This window comes from Lathamus discolor, chromosome 4 (genome assembly GCF_037157495.1).
Source record: "Lathamus discolor isolate bLatDis1 chromosome 4, bLatDis1.hap1, whole genome shotgun sequence".
NCBI lineage: Eukaryota > Metazoa > Chordata > Aves > Psittaciformes > Psittacidae > Lathamus > Lathamus discolor.
Genome location: NC_088887.1, coordinates 117,170,099 through 117,189,528, shown reverse-complemented (window position 1 = coordinate 117,189,528; position 19,430 = coordinate 117,170,099). Strand labels below are relative to the sequence as shown.

At 43.4% G+C, this 19,430-nt stretch overlaps 1 protein-coding gene across 1 annotated transcript in view; it reads left to right on the top strand.

The window, feature by feature from the left end:
* The first annotated feature begins 1,122 nt into the window (after nucleotides 1–1,122).
* Nucleotides 1,123–19,430, top strand: part of HEPHL1 (hephaestin like 1) — a 34,191-nt gene continuing 15,883 nt past the window's right edge. Inside the window, exons 1-8 of the mRNA XM_065675879.1 lie at nucleotides 1,123–1,292; nucleotides 11,175–11,419; nucleotides 12,263–12,475; nucleotides 14,242–14,421; nucleotides 15,585–15,839; nucleotides 16,895–17,063; nucleotides 17,789–17,925; nucleotides 18,096–18,227. Of these exons, the coding sequence (XP_065531951.1) occupies nucleotides 1,123–1,292; nucleotides 11,175–11,419; nucleotides 12,263–12,475; nucleotides 14,242–14,421; nucleotides 15,585–15,839; nucleotides 16,895–17,063; nucleotides 17,789–17,925; nucleotides 18,096–18,227 (1,501 nt within the window). The remainder of the gene's footprint in view (nucleotides 1,293–11,174; nucleotides 11,420–12,262; nucleotides 12,476–14,241; nucleotides 14,422–15,584; nucleotides 15,840–16,894; nucleotides 17,064–17,788; nucleotides 17,926–18,095; nucleotides 18,228–19,430) is intronic.

Genomic DNA, 19,430 nt, shown 5'->3' with positions numbered 1-19,430 from the left:
TTCATTTGTGAAGCCTCTTACATCCCAGCCATGAGTAACCATTAGTTTCAAGAGGAAGAGGTCAGACTGTTCTGGAGCTAAAAGGGGAATTTCACAACTGTTGGAGCTCACAGCAAGTCTCAAGGGTAATGCTGTATTCCAGAACTGCAACTTCTTATGTCTCCAGTCAGTTAAAAATCAGTAAGAATGCAGTACGATTTTGCAGAGTGTCTTGCCACCTGGGTGATTTCTTTGGGGATGTTTCCTAAGCGGTTTAGAATACCCTATCAGGTCATACCCTTACAGGTTTACACTTAGCTTTGCCAAAATGGTAATAGAGATGTTGTCTTTGAGGCAGTTAAGCCATAAAGGGAGGGACTGATTTTCTAGAGAGCTGCGTAGGCACATTAATTACCAAGGTTAATAAAAGGGTGATCTTTGTGTGCCTCAATTCTTCAGTGTCCAAATGGAAAGACTTTACAAGGGCTCTAATTTCCAGAAATGTTTGTAAAGAGGGGCCTCATTTTGGGCATTTGAAAACTGAATATGTTCAGATCACTTACGATGTTAATAAATGGGTCAGAAAAATCTTCCTTGGACAGGTACTGGCAAATTCTTTCTCTCTGATAATGCTGGATTATAAGCTGATGCTATGGCATTGAAAAAAGCCCAATGAAGGCAGCAAGATGCTAGCTTTAGAAATCTCAGACATAGTGAAAGAGTTAAATAAAAATTTAAAAAAGGGATTTGACAGGAATGGCAAAAGCACACAAAAAAATCCCCAAACCAAACCAAACCGAACCCCTGCCCTAGTGTGCCGCACCACCTGGTCTGAGAAAAGAATGACAAAAAAGCATCCAAACTTCTAAAAAACACCAGCTGGCTCTAGCCTGACAGGTAATGAGCAATTTATGTATTCACCGAAGGATTGGCAGAGGTCCTGCCATGACAGCAACCTCCTCCCTAGCCCTGCTCTGCATAGCTGGGCTCTCTACCTATCCCAGTCCTAACCTGCTGAAAAGGAGGAGCTTTGCTCTGTCCATTCCTTATTTATAACTTGTCGAGAGCTGGGAGGGAGGGGTGAGCTCTCTAGTGCATCCTGCTGCTGCCTGCCCGCTGCCAGCCTTGCAATCACAACTACAAATGCCTCCCGCCCAGCGTGGTGGCTGCCTTTGTGCTCTGGGGTTCCTCTGCCTCTTTGCAGTGGTGGAAGCAAAAACCAGAACTTATTACCTCGGGATTGTGGAAGAGTACTGGGACTATGCACCGTCCGGGAAAAACCTGATCACCGGAGAAAACCTCTTACAGGACAAGTAAGTCACTGGGGGCTCTGATAAATTGAAGATGTCTTGACAGATCCAAAGAGAATTGGCCAATGTCGTTCATGTTGTTGTAAAGGTCTAAATATGGTGTTTTTCTTGGTTTTCCTCAGATGATGTTGTCATAGGTGAGACGTCAGCTTCAAGGCCAGAGTAGATTGGTTGACTTCTCTTCCATCATGGTAGATTAAACAAGGTGATCCTATGTATTTGAAAGTGGTGTTAAGGAACCGATATTTGTCCAAAAAGTGTTAGATAGTGGGCTCTGTTTTATGGAGATGCAGGTGTTTTGGGGACTTGCTGTCCACCATCAAATTGCAACTTTGCCGTAATCAAGCACAGCTCTTTGCAATAAGGCATAAAAGTCTGTTCAAGCGGCAAAAGATCTTAGGTTTTCTCCCTGTGAGACAATACAAGCTGTAGGACTTGGTATTAACATTGTAAAATTCAGATAAGTATGGTACCTATGAGTAAGATACAAGTAGATGTCCATATACGTATGGAGACCTCCATTTAGGGAATCTATAACTAGGTGCTTAAATTCACAAGGGTAATTGGTCATACTGAAGTCCCAGCAATCAGCTGTGCTGAAACTGGAGTGTATAGGTAAGCACAGTGATAAATCGTGCCTTGGCCAGTGGAAAACAGGCGTCTGTTCTTGTGCTTGCACTGCTGGGCTTGGCAGCGTGTCCCTCACACACCAGGAGAGCTGGCCTGGACGCTGAATGGGGACGGCACAGACCCTTGGTGCCACTCTACAGCATGGGCTTCAAACATGTATGGGAGTGTTTTTAATTCGTTGAAACTTTGACATACAAGAGATAGTTTGGGGGTCCTTCCTCTGAGCCCAGGCTTGGGGTTGGGATAGGAACTATGAGCAAGGTAGGAGATCCTGGTGTCCATACCAGGTCTGGAGGCACACTGGGAGCTGGATGCTTTGTCCCGGGAGTTAGAAGTGGAAATGTCCTTTCTCATTATTCAGGCAATCCCAGGCAATGCCAGACTTTTCTCAAGTGAACAGTAATTTCAGAATCATTCTCAGTTGGACTTCATAAAGGAGATTATTTTCCACAAGTGGGAGGCAAGAAAGAGTTTTATATTTCAACACACATCTATGCTTATGGTTTTAACAAGTAGATGTCCCAGACAGCATCCAAGTCAATAGGTGCTACATTTATAGGTAGAATTCAGGCTATTAATTGTTCCCAGCCTATAAAAACAAGCTGGAAAGGTTGTTCTTCAGTTGTGTTAAACACTTGAATTTGTCACTTCCCTACTCTTTTTAGCAGAGGATAATTTTTTCCATTCCCTAAACAGAGAGGGAAGTTTAGGGAAGTTTCTCACTGAACTAGTGAGGGGGAAGACCTCTCACTAGACGTAACTCAGCTTTAAGGGAAGAGCAGTAAACTCACCCCAATACCATAGAGAGATTGGAATCTGTTCTGTGAATTGTACTTTAAAGCTTGTCTGCACTCTGTGCCCCCTGAACATCAAGTGGCACATTTACTTTAAAGTCTGTGACATAAATGTGGTGCCCTTTACATGGCATGACAGGGAGGGAAGATAGTTTATGTCTTCAGTCATCATTGTAATGTTGTAATTACAGAATGTTAATTCAAAGGGTTTACCTACAGTGGATTTTAATGTAGACTCTACATTCAAAGCTGGGGAGCTGTTTGCTATGAGCTCCTTAAGTGCAGAACAATGAAGTGATTCTTGTAACTAGTTTAGTCCATTTCCAAACTGTATCGAGATGAGACAGAATAAAGCACTATGTTCTGGAATAATACCATGCCTGAATAAACATGTGGACTAAATAGTGAACTGGTAATAGCTATTTTGACTATTTAGCTCTTTAGGATAACCTCCAAAGTAAATTTAAAGCATTATACTAAGGGGTTACTTTTCAGCAAATTTATTGTTTCCTATGGATATTTTAAGAAATGTAGTTCCATAAATAAATTGAAGGATCCTAGAGTAGAATCCTGTACCTGGGTATGGACAGAAATGCATTGTGAACCAGCTGTGCTCTGCAAGCAGCCACGCTCATATTCGCTGAACCTAGCACTTCTCACCTTGTGATGCACCCTCACAGCACCCATCTGATGGGGCACTATCCCAGTTTTATTGATAGGGAAGTGAAGATAAAGAGGTTGCAGACAAACTGTTTATCTTTAAAAGAGTCAGTTCATACACATAAAGGAATACTCCCTTTGATTCCAGCTAGTCTGCAGAGATATAATCAAAACCACTTATTCTTCACTACTTAATAAAAATGCTGAATCAGCAAGTGTGTAATGGAAAGTGTTACGTTACCTGGATCAGATAGTGAGGTTTAAGAGGTGATTTTCAATGTTGCTGTGCCAAAGTCAACAGTATCTTCCTCAGCTTGTTAGTTGTTAGCAGAAAGGAGACTTCAGTAACTGAGGTATGGAGCTGGAAATCAGGTGAGCTGATTTTGGTACCAGGCACAGCTACACTCCTCTGTTCTGAGTGAGCTGCCTTTGGAGCCAGGAGCCGTAGAGCTGCATCAGCACCTCCCTGGGTGTGAGCTGAAAAGTCTTCCTCTCGTCAGAGCTGATTAATGCAGCCCTTTGTTAACACAAGTATTCTGCTCGGATGCCAATTTTTATGAGGCCTGGTGTTGCTGCTGTGCTCAAGGGCCAGCCTATTGCTTGCACAGAGTTAGTATCTTGCTGGGCATCAGTGTCTCTTATGTAAAGAGAGTAATGAGTCTGTTCACCTCTGCCAATTGTCTTGTCTACTGGAAGCCTCAAGCTGTTCCACTACTGCTTGCAATTTGGAGTGTTATGAATGAAACCAGAGCATTTCAGTCTCAGTTCTTCCTTCAAAAATTAAGCTGAAATTTTCTGAAGCACACAGGACTTTGGAAATTAACGATCTAAATTATGGCCACTGAGTCCGGGTGAAGTGGGAAGATGCTCAGCATACCCTCCCACCTGATAGAACTGGTGAAAGAGCTGGTATCATTAAAGCATGGTGGACTGAACACACAGGGTGCAAGGTGCTGTCAGTGCTGCTGGACCTGCTGCAGATCCCACTGAGATTTGGTAGGCTCGGCCATGACTATTACTGCAGTAAGAGGGTGAGCTCAGACACTGCCTGCTCCCTTTAATGATCACATAGGCAATGGCCTTTCAAGAGAAAAATACACTTGGGTGTTGTGGTTTGATATATGGCAGTTTTTCCCTCCCTGCTGTGGCTCAGCCCTCAGGATTAGAGTTTGATTGATAATCCCTTTAATCAGTTTGGTACTAGTTTATATGACAGACATTTAAATCTTACGCTGCTGGTGGTAGATTTTTGCTTGATGTAACAGCTCATCCCTTTTCTTTAGGCCACCAATGTTGCATTTATCCAAGCCAAGTCCTGTACCCACCAATAGTAATGGGTGATTTTTGTTACCACAGCACCAAACACAGTTTATGCAATTTGCCTATGAGGAGATCCCACCCAGATAAATGACAGCAAAACTGTCGTCACAGCTGCTAAACTAATGGCCAAGTCATCATGCGGCCAAACTACTCAATTGCATCAGCAGAGATGAGCATTGTGGGAAGGGTCAACATCAAAAGGAAATTCAAGGTAAAATCCTGGCTCTAATGAAGCCTGAGTTTTGTTATTGACTTCAGGGGAAGCAGAAGTTTATTCTGGGAGAGAAACCATTATAGCCACATTTAACTGGTGGCACCTCAGACGCCTCATAAGGTTTTATGGGTTTGATTGGCATCTTCCATGGCTCATATGGGTCAGAAAAGGCCTAAAACACCCTTTGAGGACATCTTGCCTCTTTTTTTCAAGGACAGACAACTTTGATGATCTGTGGTCAGGGCACCATCTACAAATGTGAGTTGACACCACTGGTTCCCCTCCACTGGCCATTCCTCTAGCACGGACATTGTCCATCACAGGAGTCATGGTTTGATGGAAGGTTACCCTGAACAGGTTACATGACCCAGGGTTAAAATGACTGGGGCACCCTGGAGCCATGGGCACAGTCCCGGCTTACTCCACCCACTGGAAAAATGGGGAGATTTCAGGAAAACACCCTGGTATAAACCCAGCCACAAGGTATGGTTGGGTGGGAGATGTGCCTGCCCGTGGCAGGGGGGTTGGAACTAGATGACCTTAAGGTCCTTTGCAAACCAAACTATGATTCTATGTGAAGTGGGTAGAGAGTAAGGAAGGTTTCACCAGTAATAGGTTTTAGGGAGCAAACCCATAAAGATAGTTCTTTAAATGGCTGTCTGTGTAAAATCTATGGCACATTAGTGGAACAATGGTAATAAAAGAGAGTTTGGGTTTGCCTACAGTTGCACCCAGGAGCATACAGTGACTACTGGGCACGTTAACTGCAGGAGAAAATCTGGGACTCCACATCTGGTAGCTATTTGAAGTACTTTTCATGGTGATACAGAAGCAAACAAATTCCGCAGGCTTCAAAATGATACCAGTGAGAGATCTGGATCCAGTCTACTGAGGAGTTTGGCCATGCATAACGTGTAGCGCTCCATTCCTTACTGCATACTACTACAGTAGTTACTACAACTACTCATGTAGTTCCTACATAGTACTCAGGTAAGCACCTCTTGAAAAAGTAACCTCTGTTAGGTTGCAGCTGTTTCTTACGATCAAAGGTAGCATAAACATGGTTAAAATGTTGGCAAAATACTTTTCCTGTGTGATAAAAGAAATATGTGTAGAAATTACTCTTAACTCATGGTCCTACCCTGAGATGGCAGATTATCTGCATGTCCAGTCTTGATGTGAAGTAGAATCTATATGACACACTTGTTTTACTCTTTCTCTTATTTGGAAGAGTTGTATGCTCATCGTTGCAGGGACATGAATGTCTGTAATTATGTTCATACTTATTTTAAGGAATTAGAGTTAATTCCCTATTAGTAACCCTTTGTCCGACTCGTGTACTGCCAACTTTTCTTGGAGTTTAAGAACTGCTGAGAGTGGTCAACTGGAAAAATGAGATCAGGCGCACAAATAAAAGGCAGGATTTGCATGGCTTTCTTAGTCTGAACAAGATTTTTTTATGCCCTGATTCACAGCCTGAATAACTCTATATGAAACCTCTATACTGGCTTGACTGGAGGAGATGGAGGGAATTTAGGAAGCTTGCATGAGTCCAGCTCCAGAGGATGGAGTATTCCCTTCTTCTATGAGAAGTACAACTGGCTGATCATCACAACTTTCTGTACATGAAGCGCAGGCTGACCACTGAGTTGGAGGGAGATAGTCAAGATTTAAGAGAGCAGCTCTTACAACTGCACAAGACCAAAAAGACGGAAGAGGTTCAGGCAGAAATATCACAAAGCCACCAGGAGGATTAAGCAGTTTGAAGTGAGCAGGGGAGCATGGAGAAGCAGAGGGAAGGTTTGTCTTCTTGTGACAAGAGAGAAATGACAGATAAAAGATGTCTTGGCAAGGGGTGACAAGTAGAATAGGTGCATTGTGACCACTGGAAGAAAGAGACAAAGGCAGACTCAGAGAACAGGATGTCTTTAACCATTACAGCATTTGGAGAAACCAGTACTCCAGTAACATATTGGGAAATCAGTGAATGGGAAAGAATGAAACGAGGGATGCAGTTGAAGGGGATGTTTAACTCAGTGACTGAGCATGTGAAGTGCTTCCCAATGAAGCAGACATCATCAAAAGAAGACAGGGAATGGTGTTTGAGAGCTGTTGTCAAAGACAGGAGAGGAAAGGTCAGTAGGATGCTATCCTGAAGCCAAGAAAATCCCCAGAGTACTGTGGAGATGGTGGTAGGGAACAGATCTCCAGGGTTTGGGTGATGCACAGGTATGAATGGCGCTGGCAGCAGAACCTTTATGGAGTACTGGGAAGCTCTCACAGAAAGACGGAAGAGGGATGGGGGGAATAGCTCTGTGGTCCACTGATGGAGCAGCAGGAACCGTGGCACTGAGCCTGCGCCAGCTCCCTTAGACAGATCTCTGGCTGCACTGCGGTGCTAGGGAGACATAACAGCCCCACAGTGTGGCCACATCCTCATGATCCAGGCATCTGGGAGCGCAGAGGAGAGGTCACTCGTACCCATGCATCCTTTCAACCCTGCTCTGGTGAGACCCCATCTGGAGTGATGGGTCCAGCTCTGGCGTCCTCAACACAGGAAAGACATGGACCTGTTGAACAGGGTCCAGAGGAGAGCCACAGAGATGATGAGGGGGCTGGAGCACCTCTGCTATAAGGAAAGGTGAGAGAGTTGGTGTTGTTCAGCCTGGAGAAGAGAAGACTCTGGGGAGACCTTATTGCAGTCTTTCAGCTCTTAAAAGGGGCCTATGAGGAAAATAGGGAGAGACTTTTTATCAGGGTCTGTTGTGACAGGACTAGGGGTCATGGTTTTAAACTGAAAGAGGGGAGCTTCAGGTTGGATGTGAGGAAAAAATTCTTTACAATGAGGGTGGTAAAACACTGGAATAGGTTGTCCGGATAGGTGGTGGATGCACCATCCCTGGAGACATTCAAGGCCAGGCTGGACGTGGTTCTGGGCAACCTGATCTAGCTGAAGACGTCCTTCTTCATTGCAAAGGGATTGGACTAGATGAGCTTGGAAGCTCCCTTCCAACCCAAACTATTTTATGATTCTGTGAGCTCCTAGGGCTGATACCATTAGCTCCAATGTGGGGAATCTTTCTGCAAAGGACTTTAAGCACTGCAATGTGCAGCACAACAACATTTGTAAAGAGTCAAAGAGCTACCAGCTACTTGCAAGGCTACAGTGGGCACCCAAAAGTCCTCCTGGGTGAAACTGAGCAGTCTGGGCACCTACAGTAGGACTCACAACAACCAATCTGCTCTGTTATTGGGTACTGAGGGCAACCAAAAGAATGTGCCAAAAATACATGTCTGTATAGATAGAACTGGGGTCTACCCCTCCTAGACAGAAGGAGGAGTGAGGCTGAAGTGTCTGCACCCCAAGAAACCACCAAACATCAGGGCATTTTGAGTAGGAAACTCTTCTGTCCTTTGGAGAGTGTGGATCTAGAAGGAATGGAAGTTATGAAAGATCCCGAGTCTGTAATACAACAGCAAAGGCATCAGTGACATGTATGATTTCCTCACAGAGTTCATTGGTTGTTTTCGTTTGGACAATGATGAAACAAAAGCCATAATTAACCAGGGCCAAGAGGCCAGGTTGTTCTTTTCATGCTGTGATCCATTCCTGGTTCCATGACTCTTGCATTGCTTGATGCCCTGCACTGAAGAGTCTCACATTGAGACTGGCTGCAGCTGATACCCATTGCTCTGACAGTGGATTCTTCTCTGAATGGGTGGAGGGTTTGAACAGGCTTCCTTTCAGAAAGCTGGCACTAAAAAGACTTCTTTTCCTGGCTCCTAGCTGGCTTTAAATAGGAGACAGGCACAGATCTAGACAACAGAGATGCTACGGCATGGCTTTAGGCAATGAGAAAGTCCCTGGTGCCTAAAACTGCAGGTTTTTTCCAGGCTGATTTCTTGAACCTCAAAACCTAACTGGATTTTGGAATCCCAAATCAATGCCTTTAAAGACGTTAGGCTCACGTCAAGCATTTGACAAAGCCTGATCAAAAAGCGCATTTTTCTGGGGTACAGCTCTCCTGCAGGAGAGGCTGTATCCCAGGGGTGTGAAGTTGTGGGAGAGTGTGCAATGCTGTCTGGCCAGAAAGCCAAGGGCATAAGGGCACTGTCATCATGGGGGAAGCATGCCACTGCATGGGGAAAGGTGCCACTGCAGCACCTCATTTACAGTACTTGGTGGCTGATGAAATGGGGAAAATACTGCTGAAAATTATCTCCTGAAAATCAGTACTTTCTGGGGAAAAAAAAAAAAACTATATTTTTTTTTTCCTAGAGAAAATTTCTTTTAAAACATTTTAAAAATTAACTTCTAATTTGAATTAGGGCATAGCCACATGAATACATTGCCATGAGGTAAGTAAGCATGTGCATTTACACTGCACTACCACTGGCTCCACCTACTACTCTGTGGTAGTACTCTTGTAGCAGCTCTTTCCCCTAGGCATTGGAAGGTATCTTCTCTGGGTGAGCATGGTGTGACTTGCCAGGTCTTGCTATGCGTGCAGACAGTTACCACAGACCTGCTAATTCACTGAAAATCCAGATTTCTTGGCAACTCATTCTTTAACCACACTTTTCAGGTGTATTTATCTGACATACATTATTCTGTGAAGAAGCAGACTGAGAAACTTCTGTTCCTTGCCCTCCATCCTAGCCAACTTATTCTGCCATAGCAGTATCAGTATCATTGGCAGTGTTTTCATTTGTGCCAAAATAGGTCTTGATTTGCTATAAAACACATTTTTCAATGAAAAAACATTCTTTTCGGAGGCTTTTCTATCTGGATCACTTCAGGGACTGATTTCAACAGTGGTCACAGAGGTGTAACCACCACAGACGGGGAATGTTGCGAGTTGTGGTTTCACACAGAGATGGCTTGAAAAGGGGGAGTAGTGGATCTTATGGGGAAGACATGATAGTAAATCACACCTTTCAACTCATGTGACATCCAACACTTAGGTTGCTGGCACTGCACAAAAGCACCTAAATAAAATGGGTTCAAGCAGGTGAATTGGCCGGTCAGAAAAACTCACTATAAACACAAAATTGCCGTATTTCTGGCAGTGATCCTTCAGGAAAATTTAGCTTTTTTATAAGCTTATTCGGAAACATGAGATTTCAAGCAGTCTTCAGAGGATTCAAAAACTCACGGAACAGTCAACTATGGTGAAATTTGTCACAGTCCATGGCTGGCTGTGTAGCAAAGGGGTTCATTTCCACCTTCTTTGTGTGGGATATTTAAGGATGAGGAACGTGTATCATACTTGTCAGCTGTTACGCGGAGTGAAGTAAAAACAGAGTTTCTATCATAACAGAAGGGATGAGCACAGTTTTCTTGTATGATGTTATTATAGATAAAAGGGAAAAGCTAATTTCCATCTGTGTAAGAAATATTTACTGGGAGCACCTCTGCCTTTAGTTGGAATATTGGCCTATTGTGTGAAGTTCTTGTGTTCAGACTTCAAAAGATATGGAGAAATAATGGAAGAATTTCAGAAAAGAGCTTCAGGGAAGATTTGTGGCATGAAGAACGTCAGTTTACTTGGTTTGTGCAGAAGAAGGGTAGAAAGCAATTTAGTCAATTAATTAAAACTTATGCAAGTGCCTGCATAGAAAAGAAGTTCCTGATGGTATGTGGTTTCTTTGATCTGAGAGAGGGCTTGATGGGAACCAGAGGCTGAAGTGTGGAGCTAGATGATATTAGACTACAAATGCAATTCAGGATTTGAAGGGAACAGGTATTTAATAGCTGTAATATGTCAACCACTGACCTGGTTGACAGTACCACCTGATGGTAGGTTCTACATCACTTGGAGTTGCTATAAACAGACTCTGGAATGTACAGATGTTGTATTTAATGCAAAATATTTCCTGCCACTCCTCTGGAGTGTCAAAATAGTTGATTAGAATTGCTCTTATTTGGTTGTCCTTCTGAACAGTCATGCCTTCAGATGTGAGATTTCAAACCTTCAAAAGAGGGAGAATCTGCTAAAACTGTGTTGAAAGCCCTGAGTGGCTGATCCTCAAGTGAGGACTTGTAGTAACCATGCTAAAGACCAGACCTGCATGTAGGATGACTGTTACTGCACAGAAAGGGGTTTGGACCCTGCTAACACTGTCCAGGTTTAAGCCTCAGCTTCTATTCCACCAGCAGTGTCATACACCCCAGGGAACTACTTACATGCACTGCAAGCACCAGTTATTTGATCAGCTCTTAAAGGAGTTTTTTGGTCTCTAAATTATTTTCCCTTCCCACACTAGGTTTGCAAGTGTGTATGCAACAAGAGGAGCCAACCGGATAGGCCGTGTGTACAAAAAGGCTATTTTTAGGCAATTCACAGATGACACTTACTCCCAGGAGATCCCCAAAGCAGCATGGCTGGGGTTCCTTGGGCCAGTCCTGAAGGCAGAAGAAGAGGATGTTTTCATTATCCATCTGAAAAACTTTGGCTCCCGCCCATACTCTGTGCATCCGCATGGGGTCTTCTATGACAAGGACTCTGAAGGTAAAAGCTGGTTTGCCTTTTCCTCTCCTTTTCCCCTGGAGTAGCTAATATCACAGCTAAAAGTCTGTCCAAGTGTTTATTGTTCTGCCCATTGACATCAGAGGACTTTAGATCACCCTCTCATAAACTCACCAGTAATTGCAGCTGATGACTAAAACCAGGCGCAGCCTCGTCCCTTAAAACTTTCTGCCACAAACCCTCGACGCCTGGGATAAACCCAGTACAGGAACAGGTTAGGTGGGTCTTTTTTCTTGAATTATAAGTCACCAAAGCACCTTTCCTCCTTCCTTCTACTTTTCACCTGTTTGAATAGATGGAGTTCTTGTAAGTAAATGTTTTCCTTCCAGTAGGGCTACAACAGGCATATTTTCATTTTCAGATTCTCAAACCTATGCATGTCTATTTTGGTTAGAGGACTGTATGGATTTGCTTACATTCATTACTGTCGTCAGTCTTCTGGGCGTCCAACCTCAGGGAAGATCTCTTGGTGGTCCTCTTAGATTGCCATTTAAACTTAGACACTGTGAGAAGATACACAGTGTTAGCTGACAAAAGGTGTAGATGACTGATGGGAGTAAAGAACCAAATTAGAAAAAAATAAGAGATTATTAATGTATTTTAAAAGCTTTGTCTACTGATAAATAATAGATTTGAATTCTCATCAATTTTTTGATGGTATTACAAGAGCTTCCGAATTTTTCACAATTTCTCAGTGTTTCTGTTTGTGAGTGTTGTTATTACTGTATAAATCTGTCATAAAATAGAAGAAATTATACATTTATTTAAGGAAAACAGTTAAGGGGGGGGCTTAAAAGATTTCTTTTCTTCCTTTTAATGTATTAGGAGCACTTTACCCTGATGGAACCGGCGGTAAAAGCAAAGAGGACGACTTTGTTGTTCCTGGTGGAAATTACACGTACACATGGCCAGTAAGGAAAGATTATTCCCCAACTTTGGCAGACTCAAACTGCTTGACTTGGATTTACCATTCTCACATTGACACACCAAGAGATATTGCATCTGGTTTAATTGGGCCACTGCTGGTTTGTAAAAAAGGTACTGAGCTAGAAACAGTGACAAAGCAAGTCCCTCTGCCAAGCTTGGCATCTTAACAGTCATTTTTGCTTACAGGTATAAACCTGATGGTCTAGAGTCTATCCCTACATAGCCCATAAAAAGGGGCAAGGAATAGCTGGGCCATTCCAGGAGCATCCCAGGGTAGGTATTGTAGCTCTGGGACAACCCTCTTCCTGCTCCCCTTAGGCTTCACAAGAGATTTGCCTTGGCTGGTGGAGGGACTGCAGCATGCTCTGTGGCCAGCCAGTCATGGCCAAGACCAAAAATAAATGGTCCCAAACTGAGATCATTTCAGGACAAGCAAAGGACTCATTGCCCAGGAAATGAAAATAGGGCTGGACGGGTGACTTTGGCATTGGCATTTACATATTTGAAACCCCAATGTTCTTTGTCATTTTCCCCCCATACAGATTATATATCTATTTTTGCTCACAAGTTGTTTATCATAGCGATACAGGAGCGCGTGCTGAACTGCTGAGGTGACAACCTGCCCCATGTGCTTTATAGCCTGCTGATTTTGTGCTGGAGCCATCAGGGACCATGTACCAGCTCTCTCCCCTCTATCTCTGCTGCCTTTTTTCCGTACTTCCCACAGTACAAAATCAGCCCTGATTTTATATACAGAACATATAAGTGAAGGTTTTATACATGAAAAAGAGAAATACTTCAATGTGGGAAGAATAGGCCCGGTCTCCAGCTTAACTCACACAATTAAAATGTCTCAGACTAACATTCTCCCAGAGAACCTTTGAATTCTACAGAGCTGCTTGAATATATGAAACTGAATATATAACTAAGCAATAATACATGAAGCCAGGAGATAGCACATTCAGAAGAGTCCTAGCCTGAAAGGCCAGGTTATCTGCATGTTTGGTCTTGAATTCATCAAGGTGGATATCTGCATGATGCTACTGCTGTAGTCCTCTGTCCAGTGGTGGTGTGTGGCTCCTTTACAGGACTGACAGCAAGGCTCTGGGGCTCCCTTCAGTAGGAGGCAGGGGAAGCAAAGGTTTCCTTGGGTTCAGAGGTAGACTGGGTGATTGGATGAAGTCTAAACCTGCCAATGAGTATGAGTAAACTGCCCAGTATTGCCACTCCTATAGTCTCAGGTTGTTCCCCAAATGGTCACTCAGATAACGATACTGAACTTAGCCTGATCAGATCATATTCATTCTGCCTTCAGCCTTCTTAAATTTGACTATCTACTCCTAGACAATTGTCGAGGCTTTGTTGTTAGTCCATGGAGGGTGAGCCACATTTAAATGGCCATTCTGAGGGTATGGTTCAGCAGTCACTTCAATGCAACTGAATGCAGCAGAGCTTGCCTCTCCTCAATTCCTGGTCAAAATAAAAAGTCACTGGCTTCTGGCTCTTATCAGGCCCATGACCTGGCTTACTGTGTAGACAGAGAGCTGTTAACACTGGCTAAAGAGCATGATTGGGTGCAGTAGGCCATAGATTGGGAAAATGGGACCGCACATATTGGCAGGTACTTATGCTTATGTCAAATTAATATGATGCTGAACTATCAGCTTAACTTAGACAAGATGAACTACCTTCTGGCGGCACTCATCTGTTCACAGTCTTTTGGAAGGGGGGCAAAATTAGGTGAGATTCAAAATCAGGTTCCTATAGATCATGGGCGGAGCACTGTATTTGCTCAGGTGCTCCAAAGTTATTGTTACTTTAAAATTCAATCCCCTCCAAGGCTTTTTTTATCACTTTCCTTTTCGTTTGCGATTTAGGAACTGCAGATGAGACCTCAATAGAAGGGACTGGTGCTGTTAACGCTTTTGCCCTGATGTTTAGCATTGTAGATGAAAACTTCAGCTGGTACCTTGATGAGAATATAAACACGTTCTGCTTAGAGCCAGCCACAGTTGACAAAGAGGATGAAGATTTCCAGACCAGCAACCGAATGCATGGTGAGCAGGACTCTTGAGCAAATGGTGACCTACAGCAGGCTCTTTTCATTTCAGTAGGACTTTCTGTCCCTTGTGATGTCCTTTACCTGTACCAGCAAGGAATGGGGTCAGGATGTGAAAGCAGTGCTGATAAAAAGCTTCACTGTAAATACAGCACAACACACTGGTTTGCAGAAAAGGGATTTGGCTTTCATGCCCAGCTCTACCATTTGTTTAGCATTTTCTCTTGGGCAACAGGTTTAAGCCATGTGATGACTGTTTGACCAGCTATGAAAAGAGGAAAAAAGCAAGCTGCAGAGCACTTGGAGATGCGCGTGTTGGAAGAGCTCAGGCACTAGAATGGGTTGCCCAGGGAGGCTGTGAATGCTTCATCCCTGGCGGTGTTCAAGGCCAGGTTGGACAGAGCCTTGGGTGAGACGGTTTAGTGTGAGGTGTCCCTGCCCATGGCAGGGGGTTGGAACTGGATGATCTTGAGGTCCTTTCCATCCCTAACTGTTCTATGATTCTATGTTTTCAAACAGCCTTGTTGATGGTGAGCTGGCTGGTACAACCACTCCTGTGGTCCAGATATCCATTGGCCTATAGTACATTGTGCCATTTGGAGATCTGGTGTGAGGAGTTAAACCCAGGTATTTCTCTGTATTTTGGTTGTTCCATGGAGCCTAGGAGCTAAAACACTTTGCAAAATATGAGTCTTATTCTCCTAGTGTCCTGACACACTGTCAGGTGTGGAAGCTGAGCAAGAGACAGCTGACTAGACTGATTTGACTGATATTGTAATTTTCAAATCCAAATTGCTTAAGCCTGGCACATAATGGCATATTTATGACTCAGAATAAGAGGAAATAGATTTCAGACATGTTAAATAGCTGCAGAACAAGTTAACTTCATTATCAGGCCTTTTTGGTGATGGCTTGGCCTTTGCCAATCTTGATACTATCCAGGGAGATTTTCACAGACCCAACCAGAGAATTCGGGCCCTTTGATCATCCAGAGCTGTAAGCTGCATGTTCAAAATGGTGCTCTTCATCAAGGAGCCTGTGAGGGCCTTGTGGGTATTCAGTTTCTTTTCTGGGCCAGGAAAAGATCAGCCTTAAAATGGGGTCAGAGGCACTTGGCACTTCTCTTTCATCTCTCATAAAGTCTCATACTTTTGTTTTTAGCTATTAATGGTTATATTTATGGCAATCTCCCCGTCTTGGAGATGTGTGCTGACACTTCCGTGTCCTGGCACTTGTTTGGCATGGGAAGCGAGATAGATATCCACGCTGCGTATTTCTACGGCCACACGTTCACCAGCAGAGACCAGAGGGCAGATGTCATCGGTCTGTTCCCAGCAACGTTCATCACAGCGGAGATGACGCCTGGGAACCCGGGGAGGTGGCTGATAACGTGCCAGGTTAACGAGCACTTGCGAGGTATGCTGCTATAGATCTCCCTGACCCTTCCACAAGTTCCAGCCTTTATTATGCTTGGAAAAGAAAACTGAGAGATGTTTGCAGGGGAAGCAGGATTTCACACCTCCTTTTTTGTGACTAACTGAGCACTTTGGAACTATTTCACCAGATAAGCATCACGAATATGAGTTTAGTCACCAGTGGAAATTACACATGTTGGGCTGAATCTTCAGCTAGTATGAATAACTTAGCTGTGTAGTTCATATGAGGAAGGCTTGCTAGACTCAGTGCTGATGCCATGCTTTCTGTGAGCAATGAGAGGAGCGTTCATCATCACTTTTTGTTGTGAATAAGAAAAACATAAAGAAACACATAAAATAGAAATGACACCACATAAAAAACACATAAACTAAAATCCTGACAACTGAATGATTCATAGCTTTTTTCTTTACATAAATCAGACAAAAATGGGCAGGGTTTTCAGAAACCTTCGCATGAAGGAATTTGGTGATGATGTGATATTTGTGTGGTGCGATAGCCCAAAAACACATATCGAAAACTGGGTCTTATGACAGCAGGCAATGTATAATTATTATATCAGAGATGAATTGGCAGAATTTTTACATCTAAGAACTTGCACATTGATTTCAGTGGGATTTGCATCAGGCAAAACAGACTTGATTCTGGCAACCGACAAATCTCTTCAGTCTGGTAATAACCAACCTCTATTTCAGTGAAAGTCAAGGGAAGATGATGCCATTTTGCACACTTCGTGAGGCGCACTCACCCCCGAAATCATTCTACCATCCTTACCCAGATTAAAGAATTGAGTAAATAAGCCCACTAATGAGTGTCATTGATGTCCCTGGGTTTACCTGTGGCATAAAGTATCACCTTGCAAGAGAATGGTGCTCGCATCTTCCCAGGCAGATGATGTCTTTAAAAACAGCAATTTACCCTAGCGTTTCTTTCCAATCCATGTAGATTCTAAAGAGTTTTGAATGTGCGTTTGTACCCATGAGATTGCTGACTCTGCAGCTGGCCAAGGACTGTCTCCAGACTCTTTCTCCTCGCAGGTGGCATGGAGGCACTGTACGATGTTCAGATCTGCCAGAAAAACCTGTCTCGGCCCTCACCACCCAGTCCCAAGAGGAGGTATTATATCGCTGCTGAAGAAGTGCTCTGGAATTACGGACCTGACGGTTATGATAAATTCACTGGGCAGGGTTTAAACGCCACTGGCAGGTGAGCTTTCTAGTCCTCTCCTGTTGCGCTTTAATTTCAGGAGTCAGGGTGAGACTTCCCCAGTGATTCACCAGGGTTAGGTCCTGCACTGTCATTAACTTTAATTGAAAGGGGCAGGGAGGAATGGATTTCAACAACCTTGTCAGGAAGTTAGATTCGTAACTGCACTGCTTGGAGTTGCCTTCTGGAAGCACTTATCTTGATCCATTAAGTCCATGGAGAAAGTGAGCTCTTTTGTACCTTTGTGAGGTACGCAAAGTTCAACAGAGCTAATGAGCGTACATTGAAACTCCTCAGGCAGCTTTCACACTTGCACTCGGGTGTATCTCAGAGGTGCCATAATGGCAGATTTCCCCCCACCTTTTACTACTGATGAAGACGATTTGTATTACATTATCTCTTCTGCTAACAAGGATTAGAGACATGCTATGCACAGTTAATGGCACAGGTGTTGCCCTAAGCTAGTTAGAGGTAAGTTGACATAGACATCTTCCTAAGTAAATGGGGTTAAAAGCATGAAAGTCTAATGTACAATGAATGTCCATTTGTTAACTAATTTATAATTGTAATTGAAATCAGTAATATTTCCCTCTGTCTGCTAGAGAAGTGTATGCAAACTAGCAACTTGGGGGGTCATTTGGGTCTGGAGTTATAACTTCATTTGAAACTAAGGCTTCTGCCTGAACCTCCAACTATTTAACCAAAGCGATTTGTTAATTCCACAGTGAATCTGCAATATATTTCACACAAGGGACCGACAGAATAGGAGGGCAATACTGGAAAGTTCGCTATGTGGAATATACTGATGCAACGTTCAGTAAGAAGATTTGGTCAGAGGACATGAAGCACCTGGGAATACTTGGTACAGTGAATATTTTCCCTTCCTGTCATTATGTCAGGTTTGAATGCAGATCCACCTTGAATCCAGAGGGAATTTTATGCATGCAGCTGCCAATCAACCGTCTCTTGTTTAAATGGAAATACATTAGAATGTAGCTCTACTAACACCTCCTCTAACTCTCATCTTTTAAGGCCCTGTTATAAAAGCTGAAGTGGGAGATACAGTGCTGGTTACTTTTGCCAACAAAGCCAGAAGAAGCTATAGCATTATGGCCCATGGTGTAAGCTTCAGCAAGCTGTCAGAAGGAGCTCCATACATAGATGGTAAGTTTTGACTGTATATCTCTATCATCACATCCAGTATACCTGAGTATAAAGATCTTCTGTTGCTCTGCAGGTTTGCCCTTTGTGTGGATGCTAGGGCACAGAAGGGATGATTTGATTAATTTGTATCTACCGTACATGTCACAACCCATGGGACTCCCCAGTCTGCCAATGTGCTGGTTCTTCCCCTGGACATGTACCATAAAGGAGTCTTAAACTTGATGAGGTCCATGTTAAGCCAAAGTCACAGGCAGAATCCAATTGATATTAACTCTAATCTCTCTCAAGTTCATTCAGCGGATCTCTTCTGGACATGATCCAGAATTATGAAGCTAAAGATCTGGCACAATGCCCCTGCTGAGTCTTTGAATGCAGCCATCCACATGGTCTGGGTTGCTATACTCCCGATTCTCTAATCCAGGCTGGTCATTGCCCTTGCTTCGCTGTCAGGATAGTTAGTGTTGGAGGCAGCTTTTGTCTGGTTGACCTGGAATGTGAAGCAACGATAATCCTTATTAATCCTCATAAATATGTGAACACTCAAATGGAGCATTCACCAAAGGCTTCCTTTCATTTTGTACAAGAACAAGATCTGCATCTAAATGTTAAATGTCACGTTTAATTGGTAGGCACCTTTTTTGGACAGAAACAGACCCTTTAGAAGGGTGAAGTCCCATTTACTTTGAACACACAGGTCACCCTCTGGAGATGCGTTCTGTCTCCATCAACTACAAAAGAAGCCTAAAGTTTGAGTGAGAGACTAAGATAAATGACTCAAGTCAGGTGAGCTGAATCCCATCCATAGTGCTAACAAAGATAATATTGTGGTCTCTGAAAAAGTTTTTGCTGCATTCGTAGCACTGAAAAGAAAGGTATGTCTCTTGTCTAATTGCTTTGTTTCTACTACAACACATCAGAAAGAAACTCATAGGACATAATCCGTCTCTGAGAACTATGCTAAGATAATTAGGTCAACATGTAAAACTCATCATACAATAAAATCAATACAAAAGGCTTTATTAAATTCTGTTGTCTCCACTTGCTGACCTTGCAACACAACGAATTTGCCAGCAGGCCCCAATGCATCATGAAATTGGTTTGAGTTCAGCCTTGAAGTTACCCGCACGTATCCTAATGCCATCTGTGTCAGATGTAGCTCCCTGGTGAAAGTGCGGCTTCCCTCTGCTTGCAGTCCTGTCTTGC